Raw genomic sequence first — 21,844 nt, forward strand, 5'->3', positions numbered from 1 at the left:
ACACATTTAAAAACATTTAAGTATTCAGATCTTCTATTATATACTATTATATTCAAATTATCTATTGAAACCCATGATAATATTTAGAATACTAGTAAGATTAATATATATAAAAATCATCATTTATTGGGTACTTTCAATTGGGACGTGGCTGTCCCGAACCCTAACCCCTACATTTTCTTATAACTTTATTGTTATAATTATACAGAATTTCTCTTTTTTTTTGTATGAAATATATATATGTGTGTGTGTGTGTGTGTGTGTGTGTGTGTGTGTGTGTATAGTGTTAAGGGGTTGATAGCCAGAGCGAAAATCCCAACAATAATCATTATGACTGGAAAAAAATGTCTGTGTTCATTTATACATTACATTGTTTGTGGTTATTTTATGTCTCAGGAACAAGTGACATCACTTCCTCATATTGAAAAATATTTCCTGTCCATCTCACAGGGTCAAATACATATGAAGAGGCCGCTGCCTACATTCAGTGTCAGTTTGAAGATCTGAATAAGCGGAAAGATACCAAGGAGATCTACACTCACTTCACCTGCGCCACCGACACCAAGAACGTGCAGTTTGTCTTTGACGCAGTGACCGATGTCATCATCAAGAACAACCTGAAGGACTGCGGACTGTTCTAGAAGCTGGCCTGGATCTGGTGAGAATCAGCTTACTAAATGTCATGTGTGCCATGATGGCATGCTGGCCACACAGTGCATGTTTATATAATCTATGTTCATATTGCGGATGAAGTCACATACTTTTCCTGGAGCCATCATGGAATAAACATTACAGAACAAATGTGTTTAAAGGTCAGGTGTGTAGGCTAGTTGATTCAGTGTTCTGGTAAAGAATGAACATTTTTTGGTGAACTGATTCTTCATGGCATGAGTTTAGGGCCGGACTACATCCTTAGGGGCTAACAGCTTTTTAAATTATACAATTTTATGCAACAAAGATGAATTCAGATGATAAAAACACTGACAATTATAATTAAAAAATGCCAAATCAGCATATTAGAATTTCTGTAGCATCATGTGACTGTCTGAAGAATTTCAGCTTTGATAGAATTAATGACATTTTAAAATATATTAAAACAGAAAACAGTTATTTCTAGATATTTACAGTTATTTCACAGTATTAGCCTTAAAATCATACCAATGACAGTATTGAATGGTAATGTATCCGTTATCGTAACATTATGCTTATTCATTTAATTGAGTCAAAAACAGTGACGGCAGTACTTAACTAAAAATTTTGCTATAGAAAAAGAAAAATTAATATGCCTGCCATGAATAATTATCACTGCAGTTCACAAACATGAATCAGACTAGTAAAAGCTTCTTTCTAGGAAAGCATTTTTTTGTAATTTCTTCAGTTGGCTCGGCTATAAAGTTCTGCGTGCAGTAAAAATTAACTAATGTGTTTTGTCATCCTGAATCTTAATATTTTTGCTTTTGTTTAGTTAAAAAAATTCCTCACTTCACTTTTAAACCGTGTTGAATACTGTTTTGTAATGGGTGTGAACTAAAATAAAATGTGCAGTAAGTAGTTTACTCTTAATGCCTTGTTTATCTGTTTAAGTCATATTTAAGTAAGTCTTTTCTCCTCCCCTTTTTAGGTGAAATTGATGCCAGTTTTGATGTGCATTTTGTTGGAGAAAGATTACAAGACCAAGTATGGAGAAAATTGGTCTTTGACCAGTGCTGTACATTATGCCACTTTTGACAGCTTTATTTATGGTTTTGTCTCTGGAAATGTTAAAACGTAGCATTTAAAAATGAATTGTGTCGAATGTTCGTATAGTCCTTTGCTGTCGCAGCCATGTTGTTTATTTTTCACCCTGACACAAGTTTGTTTCTTTTAAATGAGGGATTTCTTATTATTTTGCTTTCTTGCATCAGAGGAGTTCCCCTTTTACTTGTAAAATGTTACTTTTTTTTTTTGCCTTTGCCTTTGCGGTTGTTGCTATGGGGAGAGAGGAAGATTTTGCTTCTCAATCCGGTTTGTTGGTCCTCGTGCCTTCGCATGCGTTTCTGCAGTCTTTGTCCATTTGCTTGGGTTTGCCTGCTGGATATCTCTCCAACGTGAAAAAATATCATACTGGATGTTACTAATCTGAGAGCACAAATCCTCATATGCATCGAAAGTGAGCGTGTGTGGTGTGAGAGACAGAGAGCGTGCGTGGATCTGTTTGCGTGTGTATGTGTATATAATACGCCAATGAAGTGCGAGCTAATGGTTAATACAGTGAGCGGTGGTCCAAACCTTCTGAGTCTCTATGGGAACAAGAGTAGACCAAACAGCCCCTTCAGATGGAGATGAGTCCTGTTCAGCTGTCAGGCGCTGAGACGCTCCGCACGCAGGACTTGGAATCGCTCTCTCAAGCACCTGTCATCAGACACTGGCCGCCATTTTAACGGCTTAAAGCTTGGAGAATTACACGTCACCAAGGAACACCATTGTGAGACGAAGGGACTGACAAGGGGTTCGGGATTTCACGGAGAAAAATAAAACAATACGATAATGTCTGCTAACAGACATTTGAGGCAAGCGATACTGTTGAGTGATTTTGAAGAAAACTGCCACCTCTGTCTGTGTGTTCTCCATATTGGGGGAACATTTGTACACTCATTTCCCTTATTTTGCTAATAAAAGGCATTTACTTCCTGAGTTGTATTTTTTGTAGTCCCTCTACTCATCCCTGTATTCACACTGGCTTGAGAAAGACATTCTACAGTACCTGCACATTGTGGAGAAAGCAATCCCGAAATGTATTGGCAGGCACAATATAAATACATTTCATTCCGTACCAAAATGTATTGCTGATAGTAATGGTTTAGTGTATTTTAAACTATTGCACACACGCATGCGTCATGGTACTGTTGTAAACGCATGTCGAAGACTGACACGAAAAGAAGAAGTTATACTAAACAGCTCCTATTGCTTATGAACGGGAGACACTGCAACATGCAATATGGCAAAACATGTCACCCTTTTAAATGAAAAAGCAAATCCTTGATTGGTAAAGACATTGTGTCACTGCAGCTGATCTGAAATATGTAATTTAATATTTGAGATTTCAGGATTCCCCCATTTATCCATTGTCTTGGATGAGCTGCCCAGATGGGTAACAAATATGGCTGTCTAGTGAACAGAATTTCCTTGAAAGGGACTTTGATATAATGGCCTTCATATCCTCATCAGTCAACATAAACATGTCACAATTCACTGTACTTTGTAAAGTGTCTTTCATAGTGAAATGGAAAATATAATATACAATGAAGCTTTATTCATTCTTTAGTAACTGACTGGATCATAAAAAAGTGGATGTTCCAAAGAAAAATGCAGCCAGTTTTGAACAAGAGTTTGCTAAAATGATTCCCAAATAGCTGTCTCGCTATTGGCTAACATTATGACTATCTGACTAACAAGAAAACATTTTATGAAATCAGTGTGCTTATATAAGCTTCAGACAATTATAGCCCCCTGGTGCCTCAGATAAGACCCAGGGTGGTATTTTCCTAACCTGTTTCTAGTAAAAGCATGCTATCAAGTGTAGTTGCTGGATCCATAGCTGGGCAAATGGAAACACTGAAGATTACAAGCTACTCCAGGGCATTATGACGAAAACCTGGCATGAATATAGGTCAGGGGGCCAGTAGAGGAGAATATAGAAAATAGCCTCAGTTTTGTTGAACAGGGAAATCCATTTGATACTTTTTTCTTTCCGAGAAAGGGATGTACATTTCTAGGAGATAGAAACTAAAGCCATAAATAAAATGTGTGATCAAATGTCTTGTCATTTAACCAAACGTGTTATTATTAAAATGTGTTATATATTTGTCCCCACAAAAAGTGTATTTCATGCTTTTAAGACCCCTCTTAACAAGCACTAGCAAAACTTATATAATCATATAATAAACATATGTGAGAATATTTCGAATATATAAAATGTGCACTTTTGAGCAGTGCTGTCAAGCGATTAATTGTGATTAATCGCATAGAAAATAAAAGTGATTGTTTGCATAATATATATATATATATATATATATATATATATATATATATATATATATATATATATATATAGATAGATAGATGTGTGTTCTGTGTATATTTATTATATACACACACATACAGTATACATTTTGAAAATATTTAGATATATTTACATGTCTATATTTATATTCATATAATTTATATAATAAACGTATTAATATATAACCATTCTTTTTTAAATACATATACATGCATGTGTGTATTTGTATATAAATAAATTATACACAGCACACATACATTTATTATGTAAACAAAAACTTTAATTTGGAAGCAATTAATCGCGATTAATCATTTGTCAGCACTACTTTTGATATATTTATTCTAGCCTGTCCAAAAGGTAATGCCAAGTCATATAGTAGGCCATTGCTAACATAATGTGCTATGTATAGCTAGACGCATTGGTGCTCATGTAAATATTATTTTATTTTTGTGCTCACCTGAATATTTTCACGTCGCCTACGTCATCCTCAAACCCCCACATTCACAGTCAGCTAAACCTCAGTGCAGATCCAGCTCGCTCTTTCTTCAACTTCAGGTCATGGATGACGTTCTGAGTGCTATATTTATGAGGCTTTACTGCCTGTGGAGGAAGAACAAGACAAGAAAAGATTATGCTGTATTTTTAGACAAAAAAAAAAAGAGCCAGGGAAATTAGTGACGTCGTCATACGTCATACACAAATGATGAAGAACGACTGATGTTTAAAGAGAACAAAGAACATTATTGTAGTGCTTTTTTCTCTCTATATATATTAGTGTGTGTGTGTGATGTTTGTTAGAGCAGTGATAAAGGGCCTTATCAGTGTTCTTCCAGCTCTGTACACAATGTCAGAGTCATGCACCTTATTTAACACAAAATGAATGCCTTTGGCCTTACTGTGGTTTCAAAACAGCTTTTGTGTGTATTTCTACATTTTGAAATCACGAGGGGGGACTTCATGTACCCGAATGAAAGACTCGTTTTTATTCGAGATATCCCTTTAAGACCCACATGAACTGCGTTATATAACCACTTTTGGTGGATCCTAACTAATTGATAGTAGTTTCTTTGGCACATGAGTGTGTCTAATTGTTGCATCTATTGAGCACTCAGTGTTCTCTGTTGAGCGTGGGAGACGAGAAGCACTAGATTTTCCATTAGTGACCTTCTCATGCATGTTGTAAAGCATTCATTTGATTAATAGATAGCACTTCCACCAAAGCAAGATGCTTTTGAGCACATCCAACCAGACAGCTCTGCGTTTTGGTTTATATATAGGCTACCTAGATCTTTTTAAACTTGATATTATTCACACAACCCTAAAACCCCCACATTTATGTCAGCTGTGTTTAATGCACATGTTCATATCTCCTCTTTCTCAGTAACCAGCAGCGTCTCTTTCATATTAACGCATGCCCCGTGATGTCATCAACTCTGGACTCCATAGCAACAGAGATATTCCTCTGGTCTTGTGATGCCTTCACCAGTCGGTTATTAATAGCTCCTGATGTTTTCACTGTGACATCGGACAATGCCTAAAGACGCACATGTATGCATTGTTCTGCTATTACAGCTCTTCTCAGAACAGATTTTTTACGTCAAGTGTGGTTCCTCTCAGTTGAACGGTGACTAATTTTGAGCATTTTTAGAAAACAGCTACTTGGAAATAGGACTGAAGAGTGCATTTAAAAAAACATAAGCATTCATTGACAGTGAAAAGAGGCTGTTATCATTTTCCACAAGCTGACAACAAACAGTTAAAGTGGGTCACAAAGCGATTTTGTCACTCAATCTGTGATCTGTTTGTTTTTCGCACTCCCTTTATGCTCTTCATTGCTAATTTCTCACATTATGCACACATTCATCCCACATCTCGCTGCCTTAGTATGTAGTACAGAGTCAGTGCTCATATCATATTAGGAAAACTCAGCAAAAACACAGTTTTTCTGTACAGACATGAATAACATTTGAAAGAAAGAGTTGGACTGATACATTTTGTCTGGCTGACAATATATAAGATGAAAATTTCTCATATAAATTCTCATATAAGACTACAAGGTGGGACTTTTTGCCATGATTTATTGTATTTTACGGTATACAAAATTAAATAAAAATGTAATAACTATTTTCTATTTTAATAAATTGTCAAATGTAATTTACTTCTGTGACGGCAAAGCTGAATTTTTCTGAATGTCACGTGATCCTTCGGAAAGTACTTTAAAATACTGATTTGAAACATTTCTTATTACTAAACAAAGTTGAAAAACATTTGTGCCACTTTTTTTCCATATTTGTGGAAACTGACTTTTTTTTAGGTTTCTTTGAAGTTTTTTTTTTCAGCATTTCTTTTTATTATTTGTTACATTAAAAAGTCTTACTGTCACTTTTGATCCATTAAATCATCCTTTCTGGATATAGCAATGAATTAATTTTAAATAATTTAATATTTAATTTCAATCTTACTGACCCCAAGCATTTGAACAATTACATTCTAAAAATAAGCGTCTAAACCCTTAAAAGACATTTACTGTACGACCGACTGTTTCAGCCGGCACACTTACGCAGTGTTTTCGCAGTGAACGCACATCCTGCATCTTTAGAATTTCAGTCCAAGCTCAAATATGAAAACAATGAATATCTGTTATATTTATGCATTGTATCAGAAGATGAGGAGTGTCTGGATGTAGCAGCATGTGTTTGTTGGGGTAGATGTTTGTGTTTTCTTACCGAATCGAGAGATCCTGTGGGCAGAACGACGCTGAGAGTACTTGGATGAATCATCTAAAGCATGGCCTACATTTCTGAGTCTGAGTTCATACTGTGACATAAAGACACAATTCATATGCAGAGCAGCTGCCTACAAACACTCCTGGATCTGTAAACAAGGAAAAAGAAAATACAATGCTGTTACTCAAACAAAAATGGTACTCCTTGGTTGCACCATTTTAACCATGGCTGATGAATATTGAGCAGGTCAGTGTTTAGCTAGCATAGTAACATCTGTACTTCAGTCATTAAGAGTGGTTTGTTTCCAGCCCACCACAGGGAGCAGGACCACTGCTAAAGCACTTAATGCATGATGGTGAGCAGCACTCCAGCTCCGTCATATATATTTAATCAGTTAATTAGTCATTTAGACATGCGGCTTTCAGAAACTCTTTATCTAATTTATAAGATGAGAAATGCACATGCATGCTATATGTGGATGAGCATTTTTTTGTTAGAATGATGATAGCTTAATTTATTTGGACTTTTTGGTAATAAATATTAATGTATTATTTGTATGGTATATATATACACTACCAGTCAAAAGTTTTTGAACTTTAAGATTTTTAATGATTTTTTTTTTTTTTTAAAGAATTCTCTTCTGCTCACAAAACCTGCATTTATTTTATCCAGCAACAGCAGTAATAGCGTCAAATATTTTTACTATTTCAAATAACTGCTTTCTATTTGAAAATACTTTCAAATGTAATTCATTATTTGTGATCAATGCTGAATTTTCAGCATCATTCCTCCAGTCACATGATCCTTCAGAAATCCTTCTTATATGCTGATTTACTCTTCAATAAATATTTGTATCATTATCAATATTTAAAACAGTTAACTACATTTATAGAAATAGAAAAATGCAAAGTTAAGCATTTATTATGAAATAAAAGGCTTTTGTACCATTATAACATTATACCATTCAAAACCTTGGAGTGAGTATTTTTTTATTTTTTAAATAAAGAAATTAAAACTTTATTCAGCAAGGATGCTTTAAATTCATCAAAAGTGATGATAGACATTCATAATGTCACAAAAGACCATTTCAGAAAAATGTTGTTCTTCTAATCTTCAAAGAAACCTGAAAAAAATCAGCTGTTTACAACATAATAATAATAATAATTAAAATAATAATAATAAATGTTTTTTGAGAGCAAAACAGAATATTAGAATGATTTCTGAAGGACCATGTGAGTGGAGTAATGCTGATAAAAATCAGCTTTGAAATCACAGAAATAAATTACATTTTAAAATATATTCAAATAGAAACAGTTATTTTAAATAGTCAAATATTTCAAACATTTTTGCTGTACTTTTGGTTCAGATAAATACATGTTTGTTGAGCAGAAGAGATTTCTTAAAAAAAATGTTCAATGTTCAAAAACTTTTGACTAGTAGTGTTAATCCATATAAAATAATCATTAATAATATTAATAATAATAATACCCCCCCCCCCCCAGGATTCTGAACATTTTGATTTATTGAGTGATACACGCTGTCCTGTATCACAGCGCCACCCAAAGGACACAGAAGGAGTTACTTGCTCAGTGGTTCCTTAAGGGTCTGCATACACACACAAACACACACACTTTATGAGATTGTTTTTTTATGCATATTCCTACTATAGCAGACATCAAAAATCTAATACAAGTACTCTAGGTTAAGTAATAAAGTCATTAAATAAACACAATAGGTTAATGGTGAAATACATATTTTTCTGACAAGAGTGTGCATTCATTTAGAGTCGTGGGATTGATTAATTAATTCTCAAAGCCTCTGCTGTTTCCTGTGTGGGAAAGCAAAGCTCTTTAATGCTAACCGTGGAGTCAGTAATCAACACATTAGGCTGAGTGCACACTCATCCAGAACAGAGTGGGAGCAATCAGACGACATGATGCTGTCACTGGAAAATATCCAGAGACACATTTAGCATCTGAAACAGTACTATATGTGCAGTCTAGATGTTAGGGGGGAAAGGGATTATATAATAGAAATTTGAAGCATTTCATATGGAAAAATCAACTCGAGCCATTCTAAGTATAATGCATAATATGTATACCAAAAATGACATTTCAAAAATGTATATAATGCTTATATAATGTGCGGTGTTTATTCACTGCAGTTCAAAGGTTTGGGGTCAGTAAAAAAGTGAATTAGTCTCTAATGTTCACCAAGGCTGCATATATTCAAACAAAAATACAGTAAACACACATAATAATATAATTGACCATAACTGTGGCCTATTTGAATATATTTTAAAATGTAATTTATTCCAGTGATGGCAAAGCTGAATTTTTTGCATCATCTTGTCAGTCTTCAGTATAGTGCATCCTTTCTGAATAAAAGTGTTATTTTTATTAAAAGTAATTTAAATGACCAGTGAAGTCAATTGAGTGCTGTTAGATATTATAATGAATAGAAAAAAGAAAAGACATCACCTATTGGGACGCCTCCATTGTCAAGTGGGCTTCTGTCTCAATTTAAAATGCTCAATTTAATCTGCTTTCATTTCTTCATGCACCATATATATTAACACTTTTTAAATGAACAGTCTTTACTAATTAGAGCTGCTCAAACACACAGGACATGCTTTAACATTTCCTGTGGCGAGATCAAACACATGAAGCAGTACGAGCCTTATTAACACCCAATGAAGAGCGGGAAACAGCCTTTAAAAGAGCCCTAACAAACTTGTCAAGCCTCTGCTGATTTGGAGCGCGGGAGAATCTGCTAGATTAAAGACACGCCCCCGTATGTCTAGATTAAGACACGCCCCTGCATGTCTATATTAAGACACGCCCACATATGTCTATATTAAGACACGCCCACATATGTCTAGATTAAGACACTACCCGTATGTCTAGATTAAGACACGCCCCGTATGTCTAGATTGAGACACGCCCCTGTATGTTTATATTAAGAAACGCCCATGTATGTCTAGATTAAGACACGCCCCCGTATGTCTAGATAAAGACAGGCCCCCGTATGTCTAGATAAAGACAGGCCCCCGTATGTCTACATTAAAACAGGCCCCCGTATGTCTACATTAAAAAAGTTAACAGTTTAAGTCATTTGTGGATCAATGCTTATTGGAGACGCAAACCGTTTCAAACGATTCAGTTCGATTTGGTGAACTGTTTCAAAAAGATCCGGTTACATCGAATGATTCGTTCCCGAACCGGATATCACAAACTGCTTTGTTTTTAACCGTCTTACAACAGACCCGGAAGAGAAGACAATGCTGAATAAAGTCGTCGTTTTTGCTATTTTTGGACCAAAATGTATTTTCGATGCTTCAAAAAATTCTAACTGACCCTCTGATGTCACATGGACTACTTTGATGTTTTTCTTACCTTTCTGGACATGGACAGTAGACCGTACACACAGATTCAATGGAGGGACTGAGAGCTCTCGGACTAAATCTAAAATATCTTAAACTGTGTTCAGAAGATAAATGGAGGTCTTACTGGTATGAGGGTGAGTTATTAACGACATAATTTTCATTTTTGAGTGAACTATTCCTTTAAGACACGCCCCTGTATGTCTAAATTAAGACACTCCCCAGTATGGCTGACACTGATCTCGATTTTACAAGTTATTTGAACTCAGACAAAACAACTGACGGTATGTTACTCAATACTAGCTTTTTCAGAACAACAGAACTCTTGCCTGTGAAACTGATTTTGTTTACTGATGACTTCATTAATGTTAAGAAGCGTCAGTACGGTGTATCAGCATCATGATGTCATTGACTGAACCTCACACGAATCCCATCTGAAATGCAGATCAATCACTTATCCATCCATCCCATAATGCCTCTCTTCCACTTTTACTGGAGGGAGGGAATGATTGGTATTTGTTCTGCCTAGGTTTATTTACCGATTTCTGTTGAGCAGAGCAACTCTTCACTTCTACACACTGCAAAATGTGCTTTAATTTGCATGTTTTAACTTAATTTACACTCGGATTGAACTGAATTGCGGTTCTCAATCTTTTTGACTCAAAGGCTCCCCTCAGATTTTAGTATTTTTGTTGCAATTAAGACAAATCTGCTTTTTCATTCAACTGAAATTGAGAATATTGATATTAAATGAACCGTCATTTATTATACGATTACAGACATTTTTAAGAACTGAATGTCCTTAAAAAAATGTTATTTTGGGGTATTATTATTATTTTTATATATAGAGTTAGATTATTTTACATTTACATTTAGTCATTAACAAAAAACAAAACAAGCAGTGACCCAGAGCAACCCAAGATATAATTTGATGTCGAGAAGCTAACAAGGTCAACAGAGGTATTTCCCTTTTGACGTGACTGGATCAGTATTCATGCTGCACAAATAAATACAGTAAATACCATACAGAAATAATGTGAAGGCTATATGAAAGGTGCGCTTTACTTTAAGTAATTGGTTTACTACTGTAATTTTTTCAAATAAGGTGTTTCATTTCAAAGTCTTGTGTTTGAGTGCGAAATATGGTTGTTTTCAGACAGCGTGAAGTTCAGTGAAACCCAAATACTATTACCAAAATTATTTTAGCGTGTTATTTTTCAGTGACTTACAGATGCGGAGATAATGTGAGTTGTGTGCCATCTGCAGGTTTGAGGTCTTCTCTTTCTTTCTTCAGTTTAGTGGTCTGACTCAAGCGCTTACCTGTCACGAAGCTCGAGTCGTTTAAATTAATTAGGATTTGACGGATGAACTCGCGCCTCCATTGGACAACTTTGATAAGACTATCCAATAACACGAGTGTCCGCAACCTTTATGTTTACTTTTTTATTTCACTTTATGCCACTATGGTCAGAAAAGTTAAATAAACAACTCAGTAAAGTCGTGTGACTAGTATTTCCTGCCAGCTGTTAACGATGCCGCATTGGCGAATGAATCATTCTTTTGAATCGATTCTTTTAATGAATCTATCATACGGGTCAGCAAACAGATTTGAATCGATTTGAGATTCAGTCTGAACGAATATATGGCGTCCTTGTGCAATTAATTTTTTTGTTGAAAGAAAAATTTGAATCGTTTCTTGACGAGTACGGTCACATTTTATTTTAAGGTCCAATTCTCGTTATTAACAAACCATTAACTATGACTTTTGCTCAATAAACTACTATTTTGTTGCTTGATAATAATAAGTAGTTGTTAAATGTAGGTATTGGGTAGGATATGCTCATACACAATGTGCTTTATAACAGCATATATGTTAATAATAAGCATGCTAATATGCAACTAGTTAATTATGAGAATTAGTCCCTTTTCTAAAGTGTTACAGATTTTGTTTATGAAGTTAAATTTTAAGAGGAAAACTGTGGATGAAATAAACAACTTCCCTTGATACCACTGATGATAAAATAGAACTAGAAATTCAAAATAAAATGATTAAAGAATGGAAGAAATTGTCTGGTATTCTATTTAATATGGAAGACTTGACAAAAACAAAAAGGTTCCAATGGAAAGAAACGCATTACTCTTGAAAAAGAAAGATGAAATATCAGACTCTCCACAAACAATTCACCAGATTCAAAACAATTCATCTTTATTCCAATACAAAATTACAAAGCTTTTTTTTTTTTTTATTCTTTTTTTTTTTCTGAGCACATAAACGGCATGAGGAACAAACAGTGTCTAGGGCTGAATCTCATATCCGAGCGGATCCAGCCCTTTATCCAGCAGGAGCAGAGAGGATTCCCTCATCTTCTGGAGGAACTTCTGCAGCTCGTCTTTAGAGAAAACCTGACAAAAAGAAAGTCAGGTCAGATGAATGAACAGCATCATGTTTAACACGAGCACTCCGAAGAGATCTCAAGCAAATGGAGTCAACATAGTCTTACTGACATGCAATACTCATGTCTATATTTACAATCACACCTCATAGAGTCTGTGCTGGTCAGACGCCACGATGTCAGCCAGACGCAGGCTCTCCTGGTGGCGCTCGGTGCGCTGCAGTACGGTTAACAGGAGGAAAGACATCATGGGCAGACACAAACGCCGCAGCAGAGTCATCTGATGAGCGCGCTCCGAGTCTTCCTCAGTGTCCTGCCAAACACACACACCATGAATCCAGAACCTCCTACACTCAAAATGCATTTGCTGAATTTAAAAATATGTAAACAGCCAAACCGGTAAATGAATAGAAAACATATTGACCTCTCTGACATCCACCATCCAGCCTCCATCAACAAACAGCAGCACATTATAGATCCTCTCCTTCACATCCTCTGTCAGCGCTCCCAGACGGCCCTGCCAGTTCTCATACTCCATCTGGAGGACGTGACACAGAAAAGCCATTAAAGATAAAAGCTAGAAGTGTTCACGGCACTGTGAGAACGGTCTGTTTTCTGACCTTGTATTCTGCTTCTTTCATCTCATGGGCCACCTTCTCTGTAAACTTCGCTTGAGCAGGTGCTGTGGGTTTCACCGGAGGACAGTTCATGTGCTTGAACCACTCATTAAACGCTTCATGAGCTTCCTGTGGGAGGGGAAAAACAGAGTAAGATCACCTCGCGTTAACTACATTCAGTACAGTGACAATTCAGTGTTGCACAAAGCAGCTGCTCCTCACCAGATAGGCACGGATGCACAGATGCTCACGGATAGCATTCTCCTCCTCTGCAGGAAGGGGCGTGTCCATGCCCTGCTCCTCCCACTGGCGGTAGATTTCCCGCATGGAATCTTCCGGCACTTTGGCGAAGACCATCTTAGCAGCGTCATGCTTCTTAGATGCTACGGGAAATGAGGAACATTAGACGTGAATAAATAAAATACCAATATCGCTAATCTAAGCTAAGTGACCTAACTAAGACCTAGGAGTAAACTAACCTTAAAAGCTGGTTTAAACTACTGTATTTCCCAGATAATGCACATTTTTATTATTACATTCAAAAATATTGGCAATTAAAACAAAAGTACACATTAATAAACACTATAAGCATGTATTTTAATTCCCTTCGCTCCACAACAAATCGTACAATTTTAAAGCTACCTAGAATAGACCAACAATGAAAAATCTAAAGTATAAAATTACACTGCCCTGCATCACATCTGCTGGAAAATAAAAACAAAACTGAGGCGCATTTTATAGACTTTTTGCTTTCTACAACCATTTATAAGGTGAAGTCTGGTATTATCCGTTAATCAGCAGAAAAGCTGCCGCAAAGACATGAATCTTTCCTTCCTCTGAGCCAAGTTAAAACTCTCTGTTAGATTCTCGCATGTATGAACGATCCTGAAGACATTATTTAAGGTCTAATCTGATTTCAAGGTCAGGATTACGACAAGTGACAGAGAGGATGATGCAAAAGTCTGACCTAAGAACTTCCTCATGATGGCATTGCTCTGTTTGAGGGCTTCGGCTCGCTGGGCGGCATCAAACACCAGCCAGTCAATGACATCAATCTTCTGCTGATCCTCCTGTGTAGACAGATGAAGAGTTGTGTGTTAATTCCATTGCTGATTGGATAAAGATTTATAAATGAACAGAGTTAGCAGGTCATTTGTACCACTGTAGTTGCTGCATCTAGTGCAGGGGTCAGGTCATGGTGGGAAAACTCATCTGTGTCTCTCTCTCTGATGGTCTCTACTACCGTTTTTGTGATGGCTGCTACATCCAAACCTAAACTCCACAAAAATATCAATGTGTAATAAACATTTAAAAGCACAGATCATGATAAAAGACCCTTTGTCCTCACCTGCTTGGGTTGCCAGCTCCAGACAGTGCTTGCGCTGCTCAGTCTCAGTGACTTCCTCCAGGAACTGAGCGTATTGGGACACGGCCATGTCCGCAGGAAGGTGACTGACATAAAACGCAATGAGGTCCACCTGCTTTTCTTTCACTAACAGTGAGATGTAGGCCTTCAGGACATCTACACACACCTCCTCCTGACAAACACAGATCATAGCGGTGAGTCTGCATCAAACATGTGATGTATGAAGCAATAAGCTAGACACATGAAGAGAAATATAATCTAAAATGAAAAAAAAAAAAAATGCATATAATGTACGTACCTTGAGTTGCATGCCCAAACTGCGATAAAACAACACTAAATGTGACATGAAGCGCAACAGATGAGCTGGCAGAGCTGTACTTCTTCCCAACCAATCATTGAACTCCTCCAGAAGACCTTTCAACACAAGTTAAATGAAACATTAAAACTTTTCAAAAAGCAAAAGTGAGATTTAAAAAAAAAAATCTGATCTCAAAGCATACCATCAAGATCTCCGAGAATAATCAACTTCTGAATCAAATGGTAATGCTCCTTAGTTGCATCCAGAACCCTCTGTCGACATAACACACACGTGTGAAAAGATTTCCATCAGTTTAGTCTCTTACAAACGAAACCTCATTCATTCACTCTTACTTTGGATTCTGTTGCTTGAAGCTCTTCAAAGACTTTCTCCAATGTCCAACTGAAAAAGCCACATGATGGAATTAATCACTTACTGGAAAAGGACATAAAGACTGTGTGTATGATGGAAATTAGAGGGTGTTTCTAGTCGTACTTGGTCTCCAGGAACTCTCTGGGCAGCTCCTCCAGCTCTTCACTGCCCAGACCAGAAGAACAGATCTCCTGCTCTACCAGAGTGTCCACCATCACCCGGAAATACGCCCACACCGTGTCCTCCCACGACTCACACACGGGTAACAGCTGCAGGAAACAAGGACATATTCAAATAATGACTGAAAAACAAGAGCACAAACAGCTCGATGACTATTAACCTGTTTGAGGTTTCCACTCAGGGCAGCATAGATGGCTCTTTCATATTTGTTGAACTGCTCCTGAAACAGCAAAACAAAGCAGAGGCTTTCTGAACGACAAACAAAATGACTCAAACATTCAGAGAAGCTGTGTATTAAATAAAGACATTTCACCTAATTTATTCATTGTTAATTTCTTGAGACTTGGTGTTACCCAGTACAAGGTATAATTTTTTTTTTGCTGAATTAAAAAAGCCTATGTCAGAGTACTTAAAGGTATAGTTCACCCAAAAATGAAAATTCTGTCATTAATAACTCACCCTCAAGAATTTAAATAAAAGCATGATTTTATTCAACAATTTGTCTCCTTTTGTGTCAGGCGCCAAATTGAACTGTTGAATTAAGTCGTGTATTTTCTTTGCGCACAAAAAAGTAGCTTTTTAAAATTCCAGTTTAACTTATTTATTGAACTTGGATTATTTTACAGATCTCCTTGCTACGTTTCTGTGTGTTGATCGTGTTTATTACATTGCTGTCTATGGGAGGGTCAAAGAGCTCTCAGAATTCATCAAAAATATCTTTATTTATGTTCTGAAGATGAACGGTGAGTAATTAATGACAGAATTTTCATTTTTGGGTGAAATATCCCTTTAAAGACAAGGGAAAGAGATTTTTAATTCCAATTAGATCAAAAGATCTAAGAGTTTCCTCACCTCCTCTGCCATTCTCCAACAGCAAACCTTCCACACGCTTCGATGAGGATTCCCCTCCACCGCCTGAAGCTCTCCACCTCCTAAACACAAGGATTGGATCACATGGATTGTGCGGTTTAATAGTTGAAGCATCTGGTTTCATTAAAAATATCTCAATCAAATAAGAATGAAAGTTTAATGGCAAATGAAGGTGAGTAAATGATAACAGAATTTTCATTTTTGGTTGAACTATCCCTTTAAATCCTATTGAACTTAAGTATTATTAAGGTAGTTAGTATGTGCGTGTGTTGACCTCCGTTGATGTTGGGGTCGTGATACAGTTTCCAGCCTTCCAGAGTGGCAGCACGCCAGGCCTGACCGCAGCGCTTACACAGCCTCTGAGCCTCATCAGTCATGCCAGCTCGGATGAGGTTAAAGAGGTTTTTGAGCAGGCGAGTCTCGTCCTCTCTGTCCAGGTCTGCCAGTGGTCTCTTCTGTCTGATGGGAGCATCGGGATCCAGTTCTGTGACCAGTGGCCTGCTAAAACCACCGCTGGACTGATTCCTCCTCAGCTTCAGGGTGTGAAGTGTGTTCTCCCTACACATCAACAAACCACCAGAACTCAAATCGGAGTTTTGAGATGGTCAATAATGAAAATAAGCAGTGATATCACGTACCAGTACACAGATTTGGCATAGTACTCAATGTTATCAGAGAAGTCTCCCATCTCATCTTTGGCGATACTCTCCAACCAATCCACCACCAGCTAAATAAACACACACACACACACGGTCCTGAGCTAAGTGTTTTTTCCATGCAGTAACAAGCAGGATGGGTGTAAATGGATGCATGTGTACCTGGCTCTGTCGCACCACACTGCCCTTCTGGAAGAACTGCTCCATTACTGCCTTCTCACTCTCAGTGGGCATCTCCAGAAAAAATACAACCACAAGTTCACACACAGTGGCTCCAAAAAATATACATGCTTAAGTCACCATTAATGCATGAACGTCACTGCAATGAACACAAAATATCTCACCAAGAGGCAATGGCACAATGTAACGACATTCTAAAAGTTTTTGAGCACGGTTTGTTCATTTTGGACAGTGTGTCTACTGTTTTATCAGTTAAACCCCAACAGGCTACATTTTGCTAAATCTTTCGCTCGAACAATATGGTTATGGTTAAAGGTATGCGATATTGAAACAACATAACTCTATAACGCAAAAACAGGAAATATGGTATCTAAAATGCAAGTCTCTTAATTAAAATCTTATTTATTGAACTGTTGTACAAAAAACAAAAACAAAACAATATTACATTTGTAAGCATGGTAATTTTTGGTGAAGAAACGGCACTGTTCATGTGAAATTGATAAACAATATGAACTGGTATAAAAAAATATAAATTGAATTTGTGATCTTTCTAAATGCATTTTATTAGACTGAATCATGTATTGAAAGAATGCACTCTGTAGGACTGTTTTGAATGGTTTTTGAAAAATACTTGATGATAATGTCAAATCACAAATCGAGAATTCCGATAACATCTCAAACAACACATACCGCACACCCCTACTTGTGCTATAAAGTTTGACATTTTGTAATATAATGCAATGACATTCATGTTTTTCCATCTATGCACTACAAATGCACTTACAGTTATATCCATCATGAAGTCTTCCTCTAAAACGGTTTGGATTCGGTCTCTGTATTTGAGAGAAGTATAACAATATGTAAGCAGCTGTGTGGCTTAATACTTTAGAGCAACCTGTGAAACAATCATTTTCAGGATCTAATGATGAATAGAAATCCTTAGAAACATTATAAATGCCTGTATTGTCACTTTTGATCAATTGAATGCATCCTTGCAAATAAAAGGATTCATTTCTTCATTATACGCCGAACCCTTGAACGGCATTGTATGAGAGTGTTGCACCTGTACAGTGAAGTGATGAGTCTCCAGGTCACCATCTCTTGCTGCAGCAACCAGGTAATGCTGACCGTCTTGGAGGATTTCTGCTGACCCGGGGCCGACCGAAGAACCATTTTCTGCAGCATACTAACCTACAATAAAGGTCAGTGCATTACAAATCTCGGGAAGGATTTGTTTTCAGTTTGGCAACAATTTCATTTAGCCACCATTCAAAACATTTCTTTTGTTCTAATATAACTTATACTATATATGCATTTTGTTTTGTAAATGATTAGTCATTTCTACTTAATGAAACTAACTTAAATCCCATGATTCTGAAATTCCCATGAACTAGTTATGTACCTTATCTTGACAGAGAGCCTCATACTCCTCTAAAAGATCAAACACATCTGTGGATGCGCGGCGTAAATATGACTGCAGAAAATCAGGAAACAAACTGAGAGAAGCTGCGAGAAGAAAAAGGGAGAGAGAGAGAGAGAGAGAGAGAGCTGCAGATCATGTAAACCAGTCACTCCATATGTAGTGATAATGATTACGTATCAGGATTATTTACCCGCCTCTCCGGGATCATCTTCCTTTAGCATGAGAGCGCTCATGTTGACATCCTCAGTGAAGCTGGTGTCCACCAGCCCAGACAGAGGAGACGGGAAAAGACTGTTCGTCCAATCACTGTCATCCAAGTTCTGAAGTGTCAACAAACACAACAAAACAGTTACCACTTACATCAAACCAGCTAAATATATGGAGTCAGGAGGAATAAAGGACGTTTGTATAAATTCTGGTCACTCACCATGCTCAGACTGCCTTTAGTACGGGGTGTGTTAACGAAACGAGGAGTTCTGCCTCCTGTCCCAAGGATGGCTGACACATCTGGGTTCCTGAGGGCACTTCTTGGAGTGACTGTTCATAATTTACAGTCAAACCAAAAAACAAAGATTCAGACACCAGATATAAATTTTTTTTTTTTGACTCAGAGTTCTTGTCATATTTTATTACCATTTTCTAAACTATAGCGAATGAACTGTGATAATGTTTTGGTTTGACTCTAAAAGAGAGTTGCACATCAATACAGACCACTCTACATAAACAGAAAACAGTACTAAAGGATTCAGCCAGTTCATTGAATCGATGCAAGACTGATTCACATCACCAATGATTGTGTTGCTGAAACTCTTTTGAAATGATTTATTGGTCATTTCTAAATTGGAGTGTTTTTGCATGCAGCATCTATATCTTTACAGACAGAGAGCAAATCGGTTTCCTTACGAGTTTGTCTGAGGAGGGATCCAGGTGTCTGGCGCAGTGGTGGTCTAGCAGGGGTAGTGCTGGTGCCAGGAGTCTCATCCTGTGCCGGTGGGACTGAACACACAGTAAAGGGAAAAAAACAAACCTTCCTACATGTTTATAACAGTTTCAGCACAGATATATTGTTGGATGTAGGATGTATTCTGTACCATTAAATAACAACGCGATTTGACTGTTTATCACTGTGAAGCTGTTTGAAACTATCAGCATTGTAAAGTGCAACATAAATAAATGCAAGGACTTTACTAAGGCTTGTGATTTTGGTAAGGATACACGCAACTTTTTTGTGTGAGCTCTTTCTGCGGGCAGCACGGGTCACCTCAGTGTCCCGAACCGCTGGACTCATCCAGGTCTGATTCCTGCACAAAACACACACACCACAACTACATTTTCAAGATCATTATAACATTGGGTTATTAACATTATTCATGCCACATGCTCACAGATACAGTGGAACACAGATTCTTCTGTCTTCAGACTAAAAACTGTAACATTATATATATATATATATATATATATATATATATATATATATATATATATATATATATATATATATATATATTAACAAAGACCCACACTCACACACAAACCTAAACGAACTCGACGTGGCCTGTAAAATATATTCATAATTCAAATACAGCTATTAATTAACGGTAGCTATGAATTGTCAAAGCGCAGCTAAAGAACTATAACTATTTAAACAATGTAAAGTTCTGTTAATGCTGTATTGACAGAAAATAACATCAAAGTCACATATTGTTTAGCAATTAATAATAAATAAAAAAGCTAACTTGTGTTTTCTTTTATTTCGTGTATTATTATATGGACAGTGTCGACTGCCATGTGGAGCCGTTCCTACGATAACGTACATTAGAACAAATCTCGAATCAAATAAAATAGCTAAAATAATCTGACATAATTCATACATCAGTTACACTATAATAAAACGTAATATTTACCAGTCCATGTTGTCTGTAAAGTCACAACTGCTAGCCAATGATGCTAGCAAACGGGATTTGCGCCTTCACTTCTGAGGCTCGTCGTTCTTCCTCTGAGCTGCGCTTCTCATTACTCCACACTGCCCTCTATTGGGGCGGAGGAACGAGTGATTACTAACATACCACCGTCTGTCAGGTGCTGCCATCTACTGGCTATAGAAGGAATCACATGCATCGCAATGGGCCTTGCTTTTTTAATTGTCACATAATTGCTATTTTAAGAGAACATTTAACATTGTTCTGTTTATATTGCATTAATATCTTTAAAAATATATTTCCAATATAATCCAATTAAACTTGTATTTATTGCATTAGTGGCACGTGACATGACAACTGTATGATGGGATTATTTTTACATTTAGGCTATAAATAACTTGAAATGTCTTGCCTCATGTCATGAGTGGTATTCGGTGGCTAGTTAACGGATTCTCCGTTCAAATGTCACGTAGTTATGAATGTCTATAATGATATGTCAAGTAATTCTTTCTCATATAAAAATGGCAGGGGTTAGTTGTAAAACCTACTCATAATTCAGTGCATATTTCTTCGGGTTTATTTTTGAAAGCCAATTTCCATATCTACATGCCTTAAAGACTTTGCACTGTTATTTTCCCTGATCGGAGATACTGAACACAGAAGATAATGAATTAAGCCTGTAATGGCTTGATGTCAATTAATGGAACCTGGAACCTTTTCAGAAAGATTTAACCAAAAAGACGACGCAAAACCAAGTCTGTGTAAATACAGCTTTTTGCTAGAGGAAGTACAATGGTTTCTTTCTTAGCACAGCTAGAGTTAGCAGGACTAAAGGATTTCAGGATGTAAGAGAATGTTCTGAAACAGAATGTAAGGACTTCTCTTTGTGATCTGAAACTTGAAAAGAAAGAACTCTTGAGTTAGCCAAGTCCACCGCTTCATTGGAATGCTTTTGTGAGATCTGAAGGCCTTTCAACCAAGACATTGACATTTACTCATGCTTTAACAAGAATATGCCTCAGCACAATAATTCCAAAGTTTGGGCTCAGTGAGGCTTTTTCAGATATAAGTGATCTCAATGTTTTCCACTCACAATTTTGAAAAATTTCCCTCCTCAGAATCGTGAGATAAGTCAGATTTGCGAGATACTAACTTGAAATTTAGACTTTTTTTCAGAATTGCATGATTTGTTCTTGCAACTAAAAAAAAAAAAAATTACGAGATATAAACTCGTAGTTCTGAGATAAAAAGTCACATTTCTGAGAAATAATCTCACAATTATGATTTCTAAAGTCAGAAATGCAAGATATAAACTTGCAATTCTGCCTTTTTGGGGGGGGGGGGGGGTGATATCTTGCAACTATAACTCACAATTGAGAGAAAAAAGTCAGTATTGCGAGATTTATATTTTAAATAAATC

At 36.7% G+C, this 21,844-nt stretch overlaps 2 protein-coding genes and 1 long non-coding RNA gene across 3 annotated transcripts in view; 1 reads left to right on the forward strand and 2 right to left on the reverse strand.

The window, feature by feature from the left end:
- The window catches only part of LOC113061871 (guanine nucleotide-binding protein G(i) subunit alpha-1-like), a 22,294-nt gene extending 19,621 nt beyond the window's left edge, over window positions 1–2,673 (forward strand). Inside the window, exons 8-9 of the mRNA XM_026231355.1 lie at window positions 451–658; window positions 1,622–2,673. Coding sequence (XP_026087140.1) covers window positions 451–641 — 191 coding nt within the window. The 3' untranslated portion in view covers window positions 642–658; window positions 1,622–2,673. The remainder of the gene's footprint in view (window positions 1–450; window positions 659–1,621) is intronic.
- LOC113061879 (uncharacterized) overlaps window positions 1–11,678 on the reverse strand; it is an 18,234-nt gene extending 6,556 nt beyond the window's left edge. Inside the window, exons 1-3 of the long non-coding RNA XR_003278453.1 lie at window positions 11,380–11,678; window positions 6,769–6,916; window positions 4,500–4,642 (exon numbers count right to left, since the gene is read on the reverse strand). This is a non-coding gene — a long non-coding RNA (uncharacterized LOC113061879). The remainder of the gene's footprint in view (window positions 1–4,499; window positions 4,643–6,768; window positions 6,917–11,379) is intronic.
- A 652-nt stretch (window positions 11,679–12,330) lies between these two features.
- Window positions 12,331–20,417, reverse strand: LOC113061881 (nuclear pore complex protein Nup107). Its single transcript, XM_026231377.1, has 25 exons — window positions 20,410–20,417; window positions 19,721–19,806; window positions 19,409–19,501; window positions 18,933–19,042; window positions 18,696–18,825; window positions 18,485–18,588; window positions 18,146–18,273; window positions 17,867–17,915; window positions 17,065–17,136; window positions 16,885–16,973; window positions 16,521–16,804; window positions 16,229–16,308; window positions 15,537–15,596; window positions 15,320–15,465; window positions 15,178–15,226; window positions 15,027–15,096; window positions 14,825–14,940; window positions 14,509–14,698; window positions 14,320–14,432; window positions 14,128–14,230; window positions 13,383–13,543; window positions 13,164–13,289; window positions 12,968–13,081; window positions 12,689–12,856; window positions 12,331–12,553 (listed from the first exon to the last, which is right to left on the reverse strand). The coding sequence occupies exons 1-25, from the start codon at window positions 20,415–20,417 to the stop codon at window positions 12,446–12,448; spliced, it is 2,757 nt and encodes a 918-aa protein (XP_026087162.1). The 3' UTR covers window positions 12,331–12,445.
- Between the last annotated feature and the right edge of the window lie 1,427 nt (window positions 20,418–21,844).

Source organism: Carassius auratus, chromosome 4, assembly GCF_003368295.1.
Source record: "Carassius auratus strain Wakin chromosome 4, ASM336829v1, whole genome shotgun sequence".
NCBI lineage: Eukaryota > Metazoa > Chordata > Actinopteri > Cypriniformes > Cyprinidae > Carassius > Carassius auratus.